The sequence below is a fragment of the Balaenoptera physalus genome (assembly GCF_965194825.1).
Source record: "Balaenoptera physalus genome assembly, chromosome: 1".
NCBI lineage: Eukaryota > Metazoa > Chordata > Mammalia > Artiodactyla > Balaenopteridae > Balaenoptera > Balaenoptera physalus.
Genome location: NC_138882.1, coordinates 176,487,065 through 176,503,165, shown reverse-complemented (window position 1 = coordinate 176,503,165; position 16,101 = coordinate 176,487,065). Strand labels below are relative to the sequence as shown.

General features: G+C 45.8%; 1 protein-coding gene across 1 annotated transcript in view; it reads right to left on the bottom strand.

Moving 5' to 3' along the window:
- LOC309642206 (RH-like protein) overlaps positions 1-16,101 on the bottom strand; it is a 40,609-nt gene that overhangs the window by 3,864 nt on the left and 20,644 nt on the right. Inside the window, exons 6-9 of the mRNA XM_082423428.1 lie at positions 14,637-14,774; positions 12,131-12,264; positions 6,037-6,116; positions 2,972-3,045 (exon numbers count right to left, since the gene is read on the bottom strand). Coding sequence (XP_082279554.1) covers positions 2,972-3,045; positions 6,037-6,116; positions 12,131-12,264; positions 14,637-14,774 — 426 coding nt within the window. The remainder of the gene's footprint in view (positions 1-2,971; positions 3,046-6,036; positions 6,117-12,130; positions 12,265-14,636; positions 14,775-16,101) is intronic.

Genomic DNA, 16,101 nt, shown 5'->3' with positions numbered 1-16,101 from the left:
ATAGAGCTGTGCACAGGTAAAGATCCAGTTCTTCTAAGTGCTTAGACCCCTATTTTCTCTGTTTGCATCCACACAATAATCAGAACAGGGGCTTGTCCATGGGAGACTCGCAAAAAAAAGTTCCTTTCTTCATTTTAATAAACGGATGTCAGTGGGTCCTTGTGCCTTGGAAAGCATGAAATAAAATCCATGGCTTATGAAACTGAAATTAAAAGTTGAAAGAATTTGTCCTCTTAGCGAAGGCAGAAGACATATGAAAAATTATAAATTGGATTTTTGTAAATCAGTATCTGGGTGAGGATCACTGTAATTTCCAGGAAGACGAAGGATCAGTACATTCAGCTCCTTAAGACCTAGAACTAAATTTTATTTAGATTTGTCTCCCCAGCTCTTCATACAATATTGATCACATATTAGATAATATATTTATGGAGTTAATAGTGAATGAATGAGTACATCTTAATAAAATCATCCAAGGATGGGATGGGTGTTCTTGGGGGGTGGTGAGTGCCCCATCCCAGGAAGTGCTGAGCATGGTCTGGGCAACCAGTGAAGGAATGTCCCTTCCAACCCCCAGTAGTCTACTTCTATGACATACAATAAAGGGCATTCCATAACATTTAAAATGTCTTTTTGGATGGTTTACCAAAAAAAAAAAAATCACCCCTGGATTTATCAGCTTTGGAAGTTTATATTCTTGCTTTTTAAATGCAAGCTATAAGTGTTACACTGCTGAATAAATAGTTCTACTCAGCTGTAAAAAAAATACATCAGAAGATGAGGGGAGAAATAACCATTCTCCAGTAGCTGCCCACAACACATACATGCTGTGTCTTTGGAGCCAAACTGACACCGATTCAAATTCCTCCTGTTCCATTTACTAGCTCTGTCATTTTGGACAAGTTACTCCTCATCTGCAGACAGGGAGACTTATTCTTACGCAGGGTTTTTGCAAAGATAAAATCAGATAATGTTGAAAAGCATCCAGCACAGAATCGGAAACAATAGGCTTGCAATAAATGATAGCTGTTAGGCTTACACATTCCTTTGTCTAAGCCCCTAGTAATAAACTTTCACATTCACATGGCAGTTTGCATTTTACATAATGTGGTCACATATGTTATGACCCCATTTGGTCTTCAAAACAACCCAGTGAGGTAGAACGAAGGTTACTGTTCTTATTTTACCAGTGAGAGAGGTCAAGGGTCTTGCCTACATCAGACCTTGCAGAATGGTGACTAGAATCCAGGTCTTCTTGTTCCAGGGACACAATCTCCATTTCACCTGCTGCTGCAAGGGGCTAGTATTGGGAGGGGGGTGTTCCTCAGATTTCCTTCATTTGTTCAGCAAGTATTTATTGCAACTCAAATAATTGAGCTGGATATTTGTCCTATTTGTGGTATCTCTCATTAATGAGCAGAGTGCTTGGTATATAATAGTTGCTCAATAAGCACTTGTGGAATGAATGGATGGATGAAGCCAGTTTTCTGAGTCCTTTCACTGGATTACACTGCTTCTGCTAAAGGGGCAAGAACACTTGCAGGGGACTGGGAGAGACTAGCTGTTGGGAGAAGCCATATAGAGAGAAGCTGGTGCAAGATGAGGCAGATTACACACAACAACGTGGATGACTCCCAGAATAATTACACTGAGCAAAAGAAGCCTGACGAAGAAGAGTACATGCCGTGTGCTTCCATTTATATAAAATTATAGAAAATGTAAGCTAATCTATAGGACAGAAAGCAGTTCAGTGGTGGCCTGGGGATGGAACAGGGTGGAGTCAGGAGGGAGCAGTTTCAAAGAGTCAGGAGGAAATGTTTGGTGGTGATGGATATGTTCTTACCTTTATTGCGGTCATGGTTTCGTAGGTGTATAAACATGTTTAATGTATCAAAATGTATGCTTTAAATATGTGCAGTTCATTGTCAAGTATACCTCTAGAAAGCTGTTTCAAGAGGAAGAGGAGGAAAGAGAGCGCGGAGATGAAGGAAAGGGAGACGAGGTGGGTTTTCTCCGTAGGTTCTCTCTGTTTCGCCCCTACAGACACAAATGCCAAGGCCTGTAGTAAGGCTGGTTCTCTGTCCCTTTAGTGGTCAGTATCTTGGCCTGCTGGGTGGAGAAAGGGTTGGCCTGCGACTCAGAAGGACTGCTTCCACTCACAAAGGCATGATGCTGGGCATTAGCCTGCCCTCTGTCGGCCCCCACTTCCCATTTACAACTTGGCAACATGGGTCCCTGCTTGCCCAGCCAACCTCAGCATCAACTGGAAGATTACCTAAGGTGAAAGACATCAGAATGCTTTGTGAACTGTGAGTGTGGGTTAAAGGGAGGAGGGCAGTGGGGTTTCAGGGAATGAGCCCTGACCTCCTTTCTAGCCCAGTCATGACAACAAACACTACAATGTCACACAGACCCTCAGCAGCAGCTGAGTTGTTTGAGCTTTATGTCCCCTGACTAAATAACCCCAGACACCTGCAAGTTTTCTCATGTCCCCACTAGCTCTGATTTCTTCAGCTGTGCCGCTCACTCCCTGTGACAACTTGGGTACTCATGGCTCCACTTGGAGGTCCATCAAGTGAGGGGGTTGGACTCGCTGGCCCCTGTGGTCCTTCTGGCTCTTGCACTGCAGGATTCCATCACCTTCACGTCAAACTGTTCGCCCGCCCACTTTGGTGACTCCAGGTGGGGAGGAGACATGTGGCCAGTGACAGTTCTCGCACCCCTGACCCTCAGTGATTTTGAGGCCTCAGGGAAATGGGAACCTTTACTACCTCCCCACCCCCCCACCAACACACACACACACACACACACACACGCACACACGCACGCATGCACACATGCTCACACACACATCTTGGATTTGTTTGTTTGTTACTTTACTCTCATAAACACCAAGTTAACATATATACCCAGGTATCTTTTTAAGTTCATTCACTCAAAACCTTAGACATGAATAGGTTAAAACTCTTACCTCCCAGAAAGTTTGGTCATTAAAATAGTTAACCACGTGTGGTGACTTCCATATTTTGAGGTTTAAGAGCAAACCTGTTTAAATTCATAATTAAATGTTACACACTTAGATGATTGCATTTGTTATCTCAAAATTAATCAAAATATTATAAGTCAACTATGGTATCTCAACAGAAATCCTTTTTTCTTCCACAACCAGGAGATAGACAAATTGAAGCACTGTCTTTCCTGGACCAGCTTAATTAATTCTATAGACATCTTTCAAAAGGAACTGGCAAGAGCAATTACATCCAAAGGATTTAGGTTACGCAGGGAGGTATACGATAGTCATGGATTAACACACTTCCCAAGACGGAATAGAAGGACCCTGTTAGACGGTGCCCCACTTAAGAGCTGATCCATTTAAAATGCAAAAGCTACCATGGAGAGCGACTCAAATAGCCACCCCTGCAGGTCCATCCTCACTGGTTCCAATAAAGTCCCAGTGACCTCAGCTCAAGATTCCACTCGTTAGGAAAGTAGTTTATAACAACTTGCTTCTGTGCCTGTTCTTTTCACCCATCCCTCCTCTGCCGCGAGAGCTTGGGCCCTATGCCTTCCCCAGTCACTCAAAGTCTGCCAAATTTCCAGTACATAAAGTAGTGTTTACCTTTCACGTGAAGCAGGGAAATGCCATTGATAGGTTTATCTGTGTATTTTTAATGATGATCAGTCCCAATGTATTAAATAGTAATATTAACAAGAGTAGGTGTGTGCTTATTCATATTTTCGTCTTACAGTGCGTGCCTTTAACTGATACTGGCATGTAGAGTGCAATCAGCACACCTCATTTAGCTAGAATTACTCAGAAATGATCCCTGTCGCTTACATATATTTTCCAGATAGCTGAGGCTTACTCATCTGATGCAAATCCCCTAAAATTATTATATTTTCTTGTCTTATGAGACAACACTGAACACATTTAGACTTTTAAAAAAAAAAAATCAAAACTGTTCCTAGGAACATCCTTTTATGAAATGTGCTGTGTAACCTGGAGAAGGGCTACAGCTGCTGAAGGTTACTGGCCTGTTCTCCAGCAGCCCAAGCTTCTCATGTTCTTGTGACTGGTTTTTAGGAATTTCTCTTCTCCTGCCAGGCTCTCTGCTTTCACTTCTAACTTCTACCAGGGTGACTTGCCTCTAGAAACCTGTCCACGTCTAATCTGCTATTTCTAATCTGCCTGACCTGGGAAACCCCATAACTATGCTTGATAAGGTGGTTTCTTAAATAAGTGCATATATTATAGACGGGCTCCACGGAACGGGGTCTCTTCATATGTAAAATGCTTGGCTTTAGGGGGTCAATTTGTTGCCATCTTGGCCTCTTGGAGGCCTCTTTCCGCTTCCATTGTCCAAGTCCTTTTTTATCACTGGCTCCCTCATGTGGCAAGCAACATGTGAAGAGGAAAGCTGGTTGGTCTTAACTCTTAAAGGAATAATAGGAGTGTCTTTCCTCTATTCTCTTTCTTGGCTTCAGTGAAGCATAGGAAGCCTCCACACTCTGGGGAGAGTGGTAAATGGTGGGAGAGGGCAGGTGTAGGGCTGCCAGATAAAATACAAGATGCTCAGTTACTTTTGAATTCCAAATTGGGTGCCTTGTGTTTTCACTTGCTAAGTCTGGCAACCCTATTCAGGGTTGGACTGCCACCATGAATAGAATGTAAAGTGATGGCTGGAGACATTTTTCTTATCGGTATTTAATGAATCACCTCAGACTCTGTCGAAAGCTGAGGCCAATTGTTACGTTAAAGCAATTCTAGCCAATCTCACTCTCTAAAACTCTAAACAGTACTTTCATACATGTTTTAGAGCTGAAAGGATGCCATATGATTAGTTACCATAATCATTTCATTTTACAGAGAAGTCAGCCAATGCCCAAAGTGACATGCCCAAGATCACACAACTCCTTAGTGTCTACTTATGCTATTTTGTCTCTTATTTGGCATTCACTCCATGCTTAGAGATACAATATATGAAAGTCTAACCAATAAAAGCTGTTTGCTTGTAGAATAACAGTGAACAGTTCTGTACAGAATGCATGTTTTCACCTAGCATGTAAGACTGGCAAATTGGTATCTCCCCAAGATTCTTTGCAGGTCTGTCATATTGCAGAAGCAAAACAACATCAATCCTCTGTTTACAGATCTCTAATGCCTTCCCATCTCTCAGAATGATCTGGCTCCTTGCTACCACTCTATCCTCAACCCCTGCCACTCTCCCCGTCACTCCATCCACATCAGCTACACTGACATCCTTGCTGTTCTCCAAACATGCAATGCATGCTCCTGCCTCAGTGCCTTTGCGCTTGCTGTCCCTTTTCATGGAATGTTCTTCTCCCAAATAAACACATGGTATCTCCCTCATTTTTTGCATTCAAGTCCTTGCTTAAAAGTCAACTTCTTAGATAGGCCTTCCTTACCACCTTTCTAAAAGAGCAGCCCACCTTCACAATAACTCTACATTCCCCCTACCCTGATTTATTTCCCTTCATAGTGCTTCTTACTATCTGACATAGCACATATATATATTTTATTTTATTTTTTTCTGTTTATGGTAAAAGCCCCCTCCCCATCTAGAATGTCAACTCGATGAGGCCAGGGAATTTGGTTGGTTCACTGCTGTATCCCGAGTACCTAAGAATAGTGCCTGGCTCATAGCAGATATTGAACAAATATTTGCTGAACAAAATAGTATTTAGGTGTTCTTAGGGAGTAAAAGGTAAGCTCTGTAGCATAAGGGTCTCCTTGGTTTTCTGGGCAAAATTTGATGAAATCACCAGTCCTGGGCTCAAGAGGCTGCAGTGTCCAGGTGACTTCTGAGGACCTTTCCAATTATGAAAGTTTGTAATTCTGTGTTCCTTTATTTTTAAGTCAAGATCTGGGCTCTTTGCCTCCTTTGGCTGGAGCTGAGGCGGTGGGTTCAGGGGGAAGGGGATGGGCACATACACGTCCAGGGATGGGGCAGGTGCAGTCTAGGCCCAGGCCCTGTGCCCTGGACAATGGTGGAAGAAGGGTGGTCTCACACTGACCTGTCAGAAGACCAGATCCCATACCCATAATGATGGTGAAGCTGAATGCCCCGGAGTCGGTGAGTATCTGGTAGCCAAGCCTAGAAATGACAAAGCAGAGGTGGTCACAATTGGGCATCAGGCTGCAGAGGTCACTGGGGACAGAAAAGACTGCATCAATAGTGATGCTGTCAGGAAGGGCCACCAGGAGAACAAATGTCCCCTCCCTAGGCAGTACATTCCTGTCATTCTCCCACAAAGCTATGCAGACATGTAGAAGGGGAAGAAGGGATTTCAAGATCCTCTCTAGCTTACTTTAGTTCTCAGACCCCATGAACGATGAACTAGACTAGAAGTCAGAAAACCCAAGTTCAAGTCCCAGTTCTGTCACTAGCTGCACGACCCGAGGCACTTAAACTCTCACAGTCCTGAGTTTCCTCATTAGTCAATTAAAGATGAAGGTTTTATTTCTATCAGGGCGAGATGGAGTATAGCTTGGCCATCAGACCCATTTCCCCTGCCTACACCTTGGACATACTTGCCTGTCCTCTCTCCTTCAAAGCAACCCCAGGGCTTCACTTTAAACTATTAAGCGGCCCTTGGAGGACACCTGTGTGACCCTGCAGTAGGCAAAAAGTTCTTAAACATGACACACAGGAGCTAAACATAGAGGGAACAATGATAAATTGGACTATGATAAAAATTAAAACTACTGTTCATCAAAAGATACCATTAAGAAAGTAAAAAATCGAGGGACTTCCCTGGTGGCGCAGTGGATAAGAGTCCGCCTGCCAATGCAGAGGACACGGGTTCAAGCCCTGGTCTGGGAAGATCCCACATGCCTCAGAGCAACTAAGCCCATGTGCCACAACTACTGAGCATGCGCGCCCTAGAGCCTGCGAGCTACAACTACTGAAGCCCGCGTGCCTAGAGCCTGTGCTCCGCAACAAGAGAAGCCACCCCAATGAGAAGGCTGCGTACCACAACGAAGAGTAGCCCCCGCTCACCGCAACGGGGGAAAGCCCGCATGCAGCAACGAAGACCCAATGCAGCCAAATAAATTTAAAAATTAAAAAAAAAAGAATGCCTACAAATCAATAAAAAGTCAGAACACACAACAGAAAAATGGGCAAAAGAACCTGAACAGACATTTCACAAGAGAAGGTATTCAAATGTCCACAAAGCAGATATGAAAAGTACTCCACTTAATTAGTCATCAGGGAAATTAAAATTAAAACAGTAAGTTTGATGCCTAAATGGCTAAAATTAAAAAGAAGGGAAAGATGGAATGTTAGAAAATATATGGGGTAAAGGAAGCTCTCAGGTTCTACTGCACAAACCACAATGGAAAACTGGAAGTATTCACTGACACGGATTGTATGAATACTGTACGACCCAACAGTTCCACTTCTAGGCATATACTCAACAGAAGTGCATTCGTATGTTCAAAAAAAAAAAGTGCTAGAATGTTCATGGCAGCAATACTAGAAGGTTCATAATAGCTCCAAACTAGAAACAACCCAAAAGCTCATCAATAATGGATAAATTGTGCTGTAATCATATACTGGAGCTCTGTTCTGTGTTTTCTTAGATTTTGTATTTGTCTACTCTGCACTCATTTATCACAGGGCCAAGCTAATGGCCAAAGTTGTTTACCTCTCTCTCTTGTAAGTCAGCTTTCATGGGAATGCAAAACTCATATTACAAACCCCCCAACCACAAACTCTAACATATGTGTTTTCACTTCCTCCCAATAGGGGGCGCCCCTACGTTCCTCCCCTGCCACTAAGTCCTAAAGACGTAGTCTCTGTTCCCCTCACTCTCTACTGCCTGGTACCTGCATGTGATAAGCTTTCATGTGTCCCTGCGTGGATGCCGTGCCTCTCATTTCCAGGGCAACTATGAGTAACATTAAAGTTTCCTTTCGATGACATTGACCTCTCTGTGTTGCCACTCAGTTGCCTTTATAAATTAAACGCAAGCACAATTCATTGCCATACGCCACTGAAAATGAGCAATCTACAGAGATACTCAACGACATGGATGAATCTCACAACTGCAATGTTGAGTATAAGAAGCCAAGCACACAAGAGCAGACCTCCTGTACGATTCCATGTATATAAAGGACAAAAGCAGGCAAAACTGACTGATGCTTTTAGAAGTCAGATTAGTGGTTACCCTGGGACAGGACACGAAGGAGTTCTGAGTGCTGGTTACCGGGTGTGCCAGAAGTCACCAAGTGGTACCCTAAGGATATTTGACTATTCTGGATGTAGATTATACCACAAGAAAAAAGTTTCTCAAAAAATTAATGTGTGGTGGAATAAAGGCTAAACCCAAATCTGCTGACTTCCAACCCACAATTCACTCTACCCTGATGCCATCTGAGAGCAGAAATGGATGAAGTAGAAATCGCCATATTAACTTTCCCTGTGCAGGATGGGCTCCCTGTGCCAGGCCCTCAGCTCCATGGTTTACCATCTGGTTTTATGTGATCCTCACAGCAGGCCTATGAGAAAGTCCCTTTTTCACAAATGGGAGGTCCAGGTTAGGAGAGTGAACCAAGGGTTCCAGTGCCATGTGGCTTGGAATGGATGGCTCTTGGGATCCAAACCAGGCAGGTCTGTCTACCCATAAAGGTGGCCAAATTTCAGCATTGGAGGGTTACCTTCACAAATTTGGCCATATCCAAATTCCAGGGATACCATTTGTTACAAATATTTTTCTTTAAATAGACTTTTTTTTTTAACATTTAAATAAATGTATTTAAAAGAAAACTTTGTGTCACTTGCGTAAATGAAAGAGACATAGGAGGTAACTGTAAAAAGAGATACAATGAAAACAAAACATTGCTTTACTCTCCCCCAGATGAGGCAACCTGGGCAAATCTCAGCCTGAGGGTTCCTCTGCAGCTATTTAAATCAGAGGTCAGCAGGTGCTGGAAGAGCGTGGAGACACTCAGCCCCAGGTGGAGACTTTCTCCCTGATGTAATCAACAGATTGCATGAGAAGTGAAAAAGAGCATCTGCACTGTGTGATTCAGTGCTCTTTAAGTGTATCTTCACACCACTTAAAATCCCACAATTTGGGCTTCCCTGGTGGCGCAGTGGTTGGGAATCCACCTGCCAATGCAGGGGACATGGGTTCGAGCCCTGGTCCGGGAAGATCCCACATGCCGCGGAGCAACTAAGACCGTGCGCCACAAATACTGAGCCCACGTGCCACAACTACTGAACCCCTTGCGCCTAGAGCCCGTGCTCTGCAACAAGAGAAGCCACCGCAATGAGAAGCCTGCGCACCGCAACGAGGAGTGGCCCCCGCTTGCCGCAACTAGAGAAAGCCTGCGCGCAGTAACGAAGACCCAACGCGGCCAAAAATAAATAAATTAAATAAATAAATTTATTTTTTAAAAATCCCACAATCTGTGAAAAATGCTCCATGCAGCCTCCAAGCACAGCATCTGACTCATTTACATTCGCTCACCCAAATAGGAAATCGACAAATATTGTCTGTGGAATGAATGTAAAGTCAACTGACTCATCCAATGACACAGAGCTAATAAAGCAGCTGATCCACACTTCCCAGAAAGCGCTCTGACTGCCAGCTCAGTCCTTTCCCCATCTTTCCACTACATCCAGATGCCCCTCCTACGGCGGCGGCAGCATCAGTAACCATCATAAAGAAAGGCGCCATGTGTTGGGTGTTTACTCCATGCCAAGCACTGTCCTGAGCCCTGTAATTATTATATGTTGCTGAATCTTCACAGCAGCCCTGGGACACGCATCTTATTATCCTATTTTACAGATAGAAAACTGAGACTTAAAGAGAGTTTGAATACCATGCCTAAGGTCACACAACTGGTAAAGGTGACCTTGGTCTGTTTGTCCCTGAAGCCTGTGCCCTTTACTTCCAGCAGACCAGAGGCCACCCTGAGAGGGGTCATTGCTGTCACTGTGCCCTTCCCTTTGCCAGGTTCCTGCAGAGGAGAGAGGACTGCTTCTTGGTCCTCGGCTGTCTCATCCTGATGAGACTTGACTTGCAGAGGGGTGCTGGAGCCAGCTCACACAGACACACAGGCCGACAGATCTCATCTCTTCTCAACTCCACGTTCAGGGGTCTTACCTTGATGGCTTGAAATTGGCCACAGGGAGAAATCAGCAAATGCTCTAAGTCAGGGCTTTGTTTCCCTGGAGAGCCAGTTGTTAATCACACTGCTGGTTGATGGTTTTGCTTTGTTTTGGGGGGTTTTTTTTTTTGCTATAGGCCAATAGTTCTCAAACTTGAGCTTGTATGAGAATCACACAGAGGTCTCGTTAAAACAGACTGCTGGGCCTGCCCCCCAGATTTCTAATTGTGTGGGTCTGGGGTGGGATATGATTTGCATTTCAAACAAGTTCCCAGGTGATGCTGATGCTGTTGAAAGCCACTGTTCTAGGAGAGCCACAGAATCACAGCATTTGGGGGATGGAAGGGTAGGCGGTCCAGACGTTCCAGGTCGGCAGCCCACGAGCAGAATTTGGCCCACACAATGTTTCTAATGATTTTGAATCTTTTGCCAGTGCTTGGGAGAGTACATGCATAACTCTGGATTTCTGACTTTTGAAAAGTCATTAGATCTGGCAACACTTATCCTGGGACCCTGCATAGTATTAGCTGCCTGGCACTGAAGAGCAAATGCCCATAGTTTCCTCCCCTCACCGGTCTCATTTTTAACCTTACCTGCCTGGTCCCTACAGGTATCTGAGTGTAGGACCCTGCTAGGTCAACTCCTCATTTTACAGAGGGGAACTCAGGAGCCCGGAGAGAGGAAAAAGCTTTGCTGAGAGTCGCACAGCTATTGAAACAGTGGCAGGCATATCACTGGCGTCCATTACAGAGATGCACTGCTTCACACAGACCATCCCCTCCCCACCCCCAAATGGGACCCTCCTCACCCCCAAGCAGCTCATGGAGGTATATCTCGCCTGCTCATAGAGAATTCCTATAACTTGGGGCTATGGTCGTCTCTGTTGTTGGAACTGAGGGACGCAGACCTCCATGATTTCTTTGAGATACCTCCACAACGGTGAGCTCTCATCACCCACCACAGGTGCTCATAACCTTTACCACCAGGTTTCAGCCACATGACCTTGGACAGCTAACTCCCCCGAAGTATCATTTCTTAGGGAAAGCTAATAATACCTCACCAGGTGGTTGTGAGGATTGACTGAGATGATGACGTAATGATTTTAGCATAATGCCTAGCATTTAGAAATCAGTCAATAAACAGTACTGATTGTCATCAGTAATATTATTATTGTTATCACTAACTCAGTTCATCTGGAAAAATCTATCCCTGTGCCCAAGTCACTCTTTCATTATATGTGAGTCACATTCAGAAGATAAACAACTGCTCCCCACCCCAAAAAAAAAAAAAAAAAAGGAAAGAAACAAGAAGATAAACAACTTCCAGAAGGTGATGGCCAGGCTTCTGATCATTGCTGTCCATTGTCTGGGTGGCACAGGACCTGACTCTGGTCCAGAGACCCACGGTCCCACCTCACTGTGTGACCTTAGCCAAGCTCCTTCCCTCTCTGGGTCTCAGGGATGGGCTGTACTCAGCATTTTCCTACATTAACATATCAAATCCTCTTAACCACACAGTACCTGGCCTCAAGTAGCATCCAACACCCCTATGAGGGGAGGAATTATCATTATCTTCATTTACCATCGGGTGACAGAGGCTCAGAGAGGTTAGGTAGCATGGCCCAGCTAGTAAGAGGTCAAGACCCCACGGCACACTTCACCACAACCTAAACCACCAGGGACTGAAAAACAGGCTCAATTGGCTTGAGCCTGATTGCCTGCTCTGTCTGCATTTCGGGAGGACTCAGGACTGTCTGCCTTTGCTCTGCACCTAAGCTACCTGCTTTAGAAAGAAGTGGCCTGGACAGGTGATAAGTCCATACGCAGTAGGGGCTGGGCAGAATTTCAGAATAAATTGGCCAACGAATATTCACTGAGGCCTCTGACTGCCCGGCCCTAAATGTAACCCTCCCCTTCTCCGGCCAAGGGCTCTGGGCACACTCCTCCCTGAGTTGGATGGGGTGATAAGGGGCTGAGCCAAGTGACCTACGTGGAAATCTTGGTCCACTTGACCTGAAGCGCCATCAGCACAATGTTGGTGATCCCTCCGAGTAGACCCGGCAAGCCGAAGGTATATTGCACGCCATAGGTGTCATGGAGGTCCAGCATTCGTTGAAGACACACCTGGGGGCAAACACCATTATCAGCAGATCTGCATGTGGAACTGATACTCCTTACCCACCCTTTCACAGACCCTTGGCATCCAGGGCATCCAGGGGGATGGGCATTAGGACTCAACTAAGTAAGTGCTTCTCAGATTTGAATGTGCACTCACAGCACCTGGGGAGCTCATTAAAATGCAGAGTTGGATTTAGTGGGTCTGGGGCCTGAGATTCTGCATTTCTAGCAAAGTCGCAGGTGACACCAATGCTGGTCCGTTGTCCACACTACTCACATTTGGGGCTGATAATTCTGTGTTATGCTAGGGCCCCTCCTGTGCACCGTAGGGGGCTTAGCGGCATCCCTGGCCTGTGCCCTCTAGAGGCCAGGAGCAGCACCCCTCTCCCAAGTGTGTCAACCAAAACTGTCTCCAGACATTGTCAAATGTCCCCAGGGGCTGACTGAGACCCACTGGTCTACACCAAACCTAACTGCCATCCAAGAGACTACATGGCAGATTAGAAGGAAAGAATCTGACCGCACCTCTGGACGCCCAGTCAGTACTCCTTCCATTTCATCACTCGGCCTCCCAGATGGCCGGGAGCCAACAGACGTGGATACCAATGCACATTTGATCCGGCTAGTTCCCTCCTTAGAATCCTCTTTGTCTTGGGAATAAAAATTCAGGCTCTTGAACTCGCCCAGAAGGTATTCCTGAGCACCTGCCATCTCTCAAGGCTCTGGTGAGAGGCACACTCCCTGATGAACTTTATGCTTCAGCCCAAAGAACATCTTTCCGTTTCCTGGTTGGGTCACATGCTCTTCTCGCCACTGAGCCTTTGAACACACTGTTCCTTCTGCCTGGAGTACATTTCCCACTTCTTTCCCTGGCTAATATTAGTTCTTTGTCAATGCTCGGGTAAGACGTTCTCTGCTCTGGGAAGCATTTCCTGACCCATCTCAGGCCAGCTTAGATGTGCTCCAGTAGCAGTTAACACACTGTGTTGCGTTTATTTGTCCATTTCCTTCACTACACTATAGCTTGGGAAGCAGGATGACTGTTAAAACAAATGTGTTGAATGAATGAATGAATGAATGAGTGAATGAATGAATGAAAAATCAGTGAATCATCTTTGAATCCTTCCTGCAGTGATAGACTCAAGGAACCTGAGGCACAGAGAAAGTGACAGACACTGAGCCTCATGATACTTGTGATACATGTTTTTTGGCCACGCCGCGCAGCTTGTGGGATCTTAGTTCCCCAACCAGGGATTGAACCCGGGCCCTCGGCAGTGAAAGCTCGGAGACCTAACCACTGGACCGCCAGGGAATTCCCGTGATACACGTTTTGCTGAATATGTCCTACTTTCATCAGAGGATCTCAAAGCCAGAGGAGATAAAAGACATGAGCTTCCACTCCAAAGATGAAAAGCAGACTACCCCATCTTTTGGTCAGATCGAACTGTTGGTAAGTTCTTCCTTATTTGGGATTGAAACTGCCTCCCTGAATATCCACGGTTCATCCAAATTCATCTTCTTGTGTCACCCAAAAGTCTATTCCTTTTTCCTCCATCAGGTCTTCAAACCTATGAAGATCTGTTGCTCCTAAATATTTCTCTTAGAAGTGTGTGATAACAAATCGGCTATAATGGAGCATTCTGATATTACCAGTATATGTTGAATATTGAAGGAAGAAAAATCCATCCACTTGGAAGAAGAACTAAATAATCAGAAGTGGACGTGACCTAGATTATCAGCCCAGCATCCCTCTTTTGAGTGCTGCCCTTCCCACCCCCATTCACATGGTTCATGGACAGCAGACTTGCATGTATGATGTGTCCTACCTCCCACCCAGCCAAAGATGGGCATATTATCCAAGTTAGACCAAGGAGCCCCTTCTCCAAAGAATTTGCAACTGGGGCCAAGAGATTTCACCTGACTGCTTTCTTGAAGGGAAATACGACATCCCACCGTGTGGAGTAAGAGAAGAAGAAGGAAGTCTACAGAGTGAGAATAAAGCAGATGTTCAGGAAAAGCAAAAAAAGAAGAGCAGGGACTTCTTGGGTTCCCCACAAGACTCGCATCCCTGGTGCCAGCCTTTCCTGGGCTCCCAGCAGCATTCCTGTCCTTGGGTTCGGTGATACCCCAGTAGCCTTCTAACAAATCCCCCTTATTCCTGAGCAAGCTTGAATAGGTTCTGATACTTGCTCCCCAGATCTTAACAAATGCACCACCCAACCTGGGTGAGTCCCTCACCCAAGCTCTGAAGCTAAATTGAGAAGGTGCCAACGGCTGCCTAATGCAGCCCTTGGCACTACAAGATGGCCCGCCATGTTCTAGGGGCCCGGACCCTGGTGGAAGCCAAAGCAGCAGGTGTTCGTTGCCCAGCTCCTTACCTGCAGGTACTTGGCTCCCCAGATGGAGATCAGCCCAGCCACGAGACCCAGCACCATGGCAAGCCAAGGAGAAGGGATCAGGTAACAGGGGGCGCCCACAGCCACACCTCCTGCCAGCACCGCATTGTGGATGTGAGTCTGCAAAGCAATAGCTTGTGGGTGAATGAAATGACACAGAGAGGACAGCATCTCTCTAAATTACTTGGTAAGCCGGTAGCAAGACAACAGTGTAACATCTTCCCTGCTTCTCTGATCCTGAAACCAGCCCCTCCCCTCTGCAGGGAGTTCACCAGCGGTCTTATCTCACCCCACTTCTCAGGCTCAGGGAGCAGTCACCCTGACTGGGAGTCCTTTAGCCTGAAAGTGCAGTTACTCACGATCCTAGCCATGCTCACACTTAGCTGTGATGTGTCCTTGGGCACTTAACCACTCAGTGCTTTCACTTTGTCACCAGAAAAATGGGGTTTTGATTGTATCTACTGATATGGTCATTGTGAAAATTGAGTTACCATATATAAAACTCTGAGCCCAATGCCTGGCATAGAACATCAGTAAATGCCCCCAAAATATAAGCCATTATTATCGTTCTCTACTATTATTATTATTGGCTACTTGGTGCCTATGTCACCCTGTATTATTGGACGCCATCCCGAGAAGCTGGCCCTTGTTCCTGGGTCATGTCTCTGCTCTGACCTTCATTCCTCTAGAACTGCGGCCTTGCCCTGCTCTTATGCTACTGCTCTCTGCCCCTCTCAATTCTACCCAGATCTTGGAGTTCTGGGCCCTGGGACCAGCTTCTGGGCTTCCCTGACCTGATGCCTACACCTGCCTCCCTGGATGTCCCTACCTTGTCTGATCCTAGACTCCCTGTGACCATGGAGCTCACCTGTGGGGACCCTCACCTCCCCTTTGTGCAGTTAACCTGTCATCCTTGGCCACCTTCTCTCCCCTTCACCCCTGCCCCTTACCCCGCCCCCCCTTACCCCAATCTGTCTAGACTTTTTCCCATCATGTCTGGCTGGCTGACCTCATGCCCTGATCATCATGGGACCTTGTTTTGTCTTTAGTCTACCATCTCACCCATCTCTCCCCCGAAAACTGACACACAGACTCGCAGCTACGTTGACAATAGCAGCTAATATTTGCCCAGCACTTATTCCACATGAAGCCCTTCACGTGCATCATCTCTCAATTCCCACCTTTACATATGAGGGAGTTGAGACTCAAAAAGTTTAAGTGGCTTGGCCAAGTTCAGATGGCTAGGGGAACAAAGTTCTTTACTTCTGATTCTGTTTATTCCATTCTTGAAAGTTCTTGGGGGAAGGGGAGAGGATGCCTCATTCTACCCGTTTTTCTCTGCTGAGTCTTGCTCATGGGAGCTGGTTTCAGTAACTAGCAGAAATGGGGTTCAGACTTGGATTTGTTTGATGTCAAGGCTGATAGATTTAATCACTCCCCCCAGAGG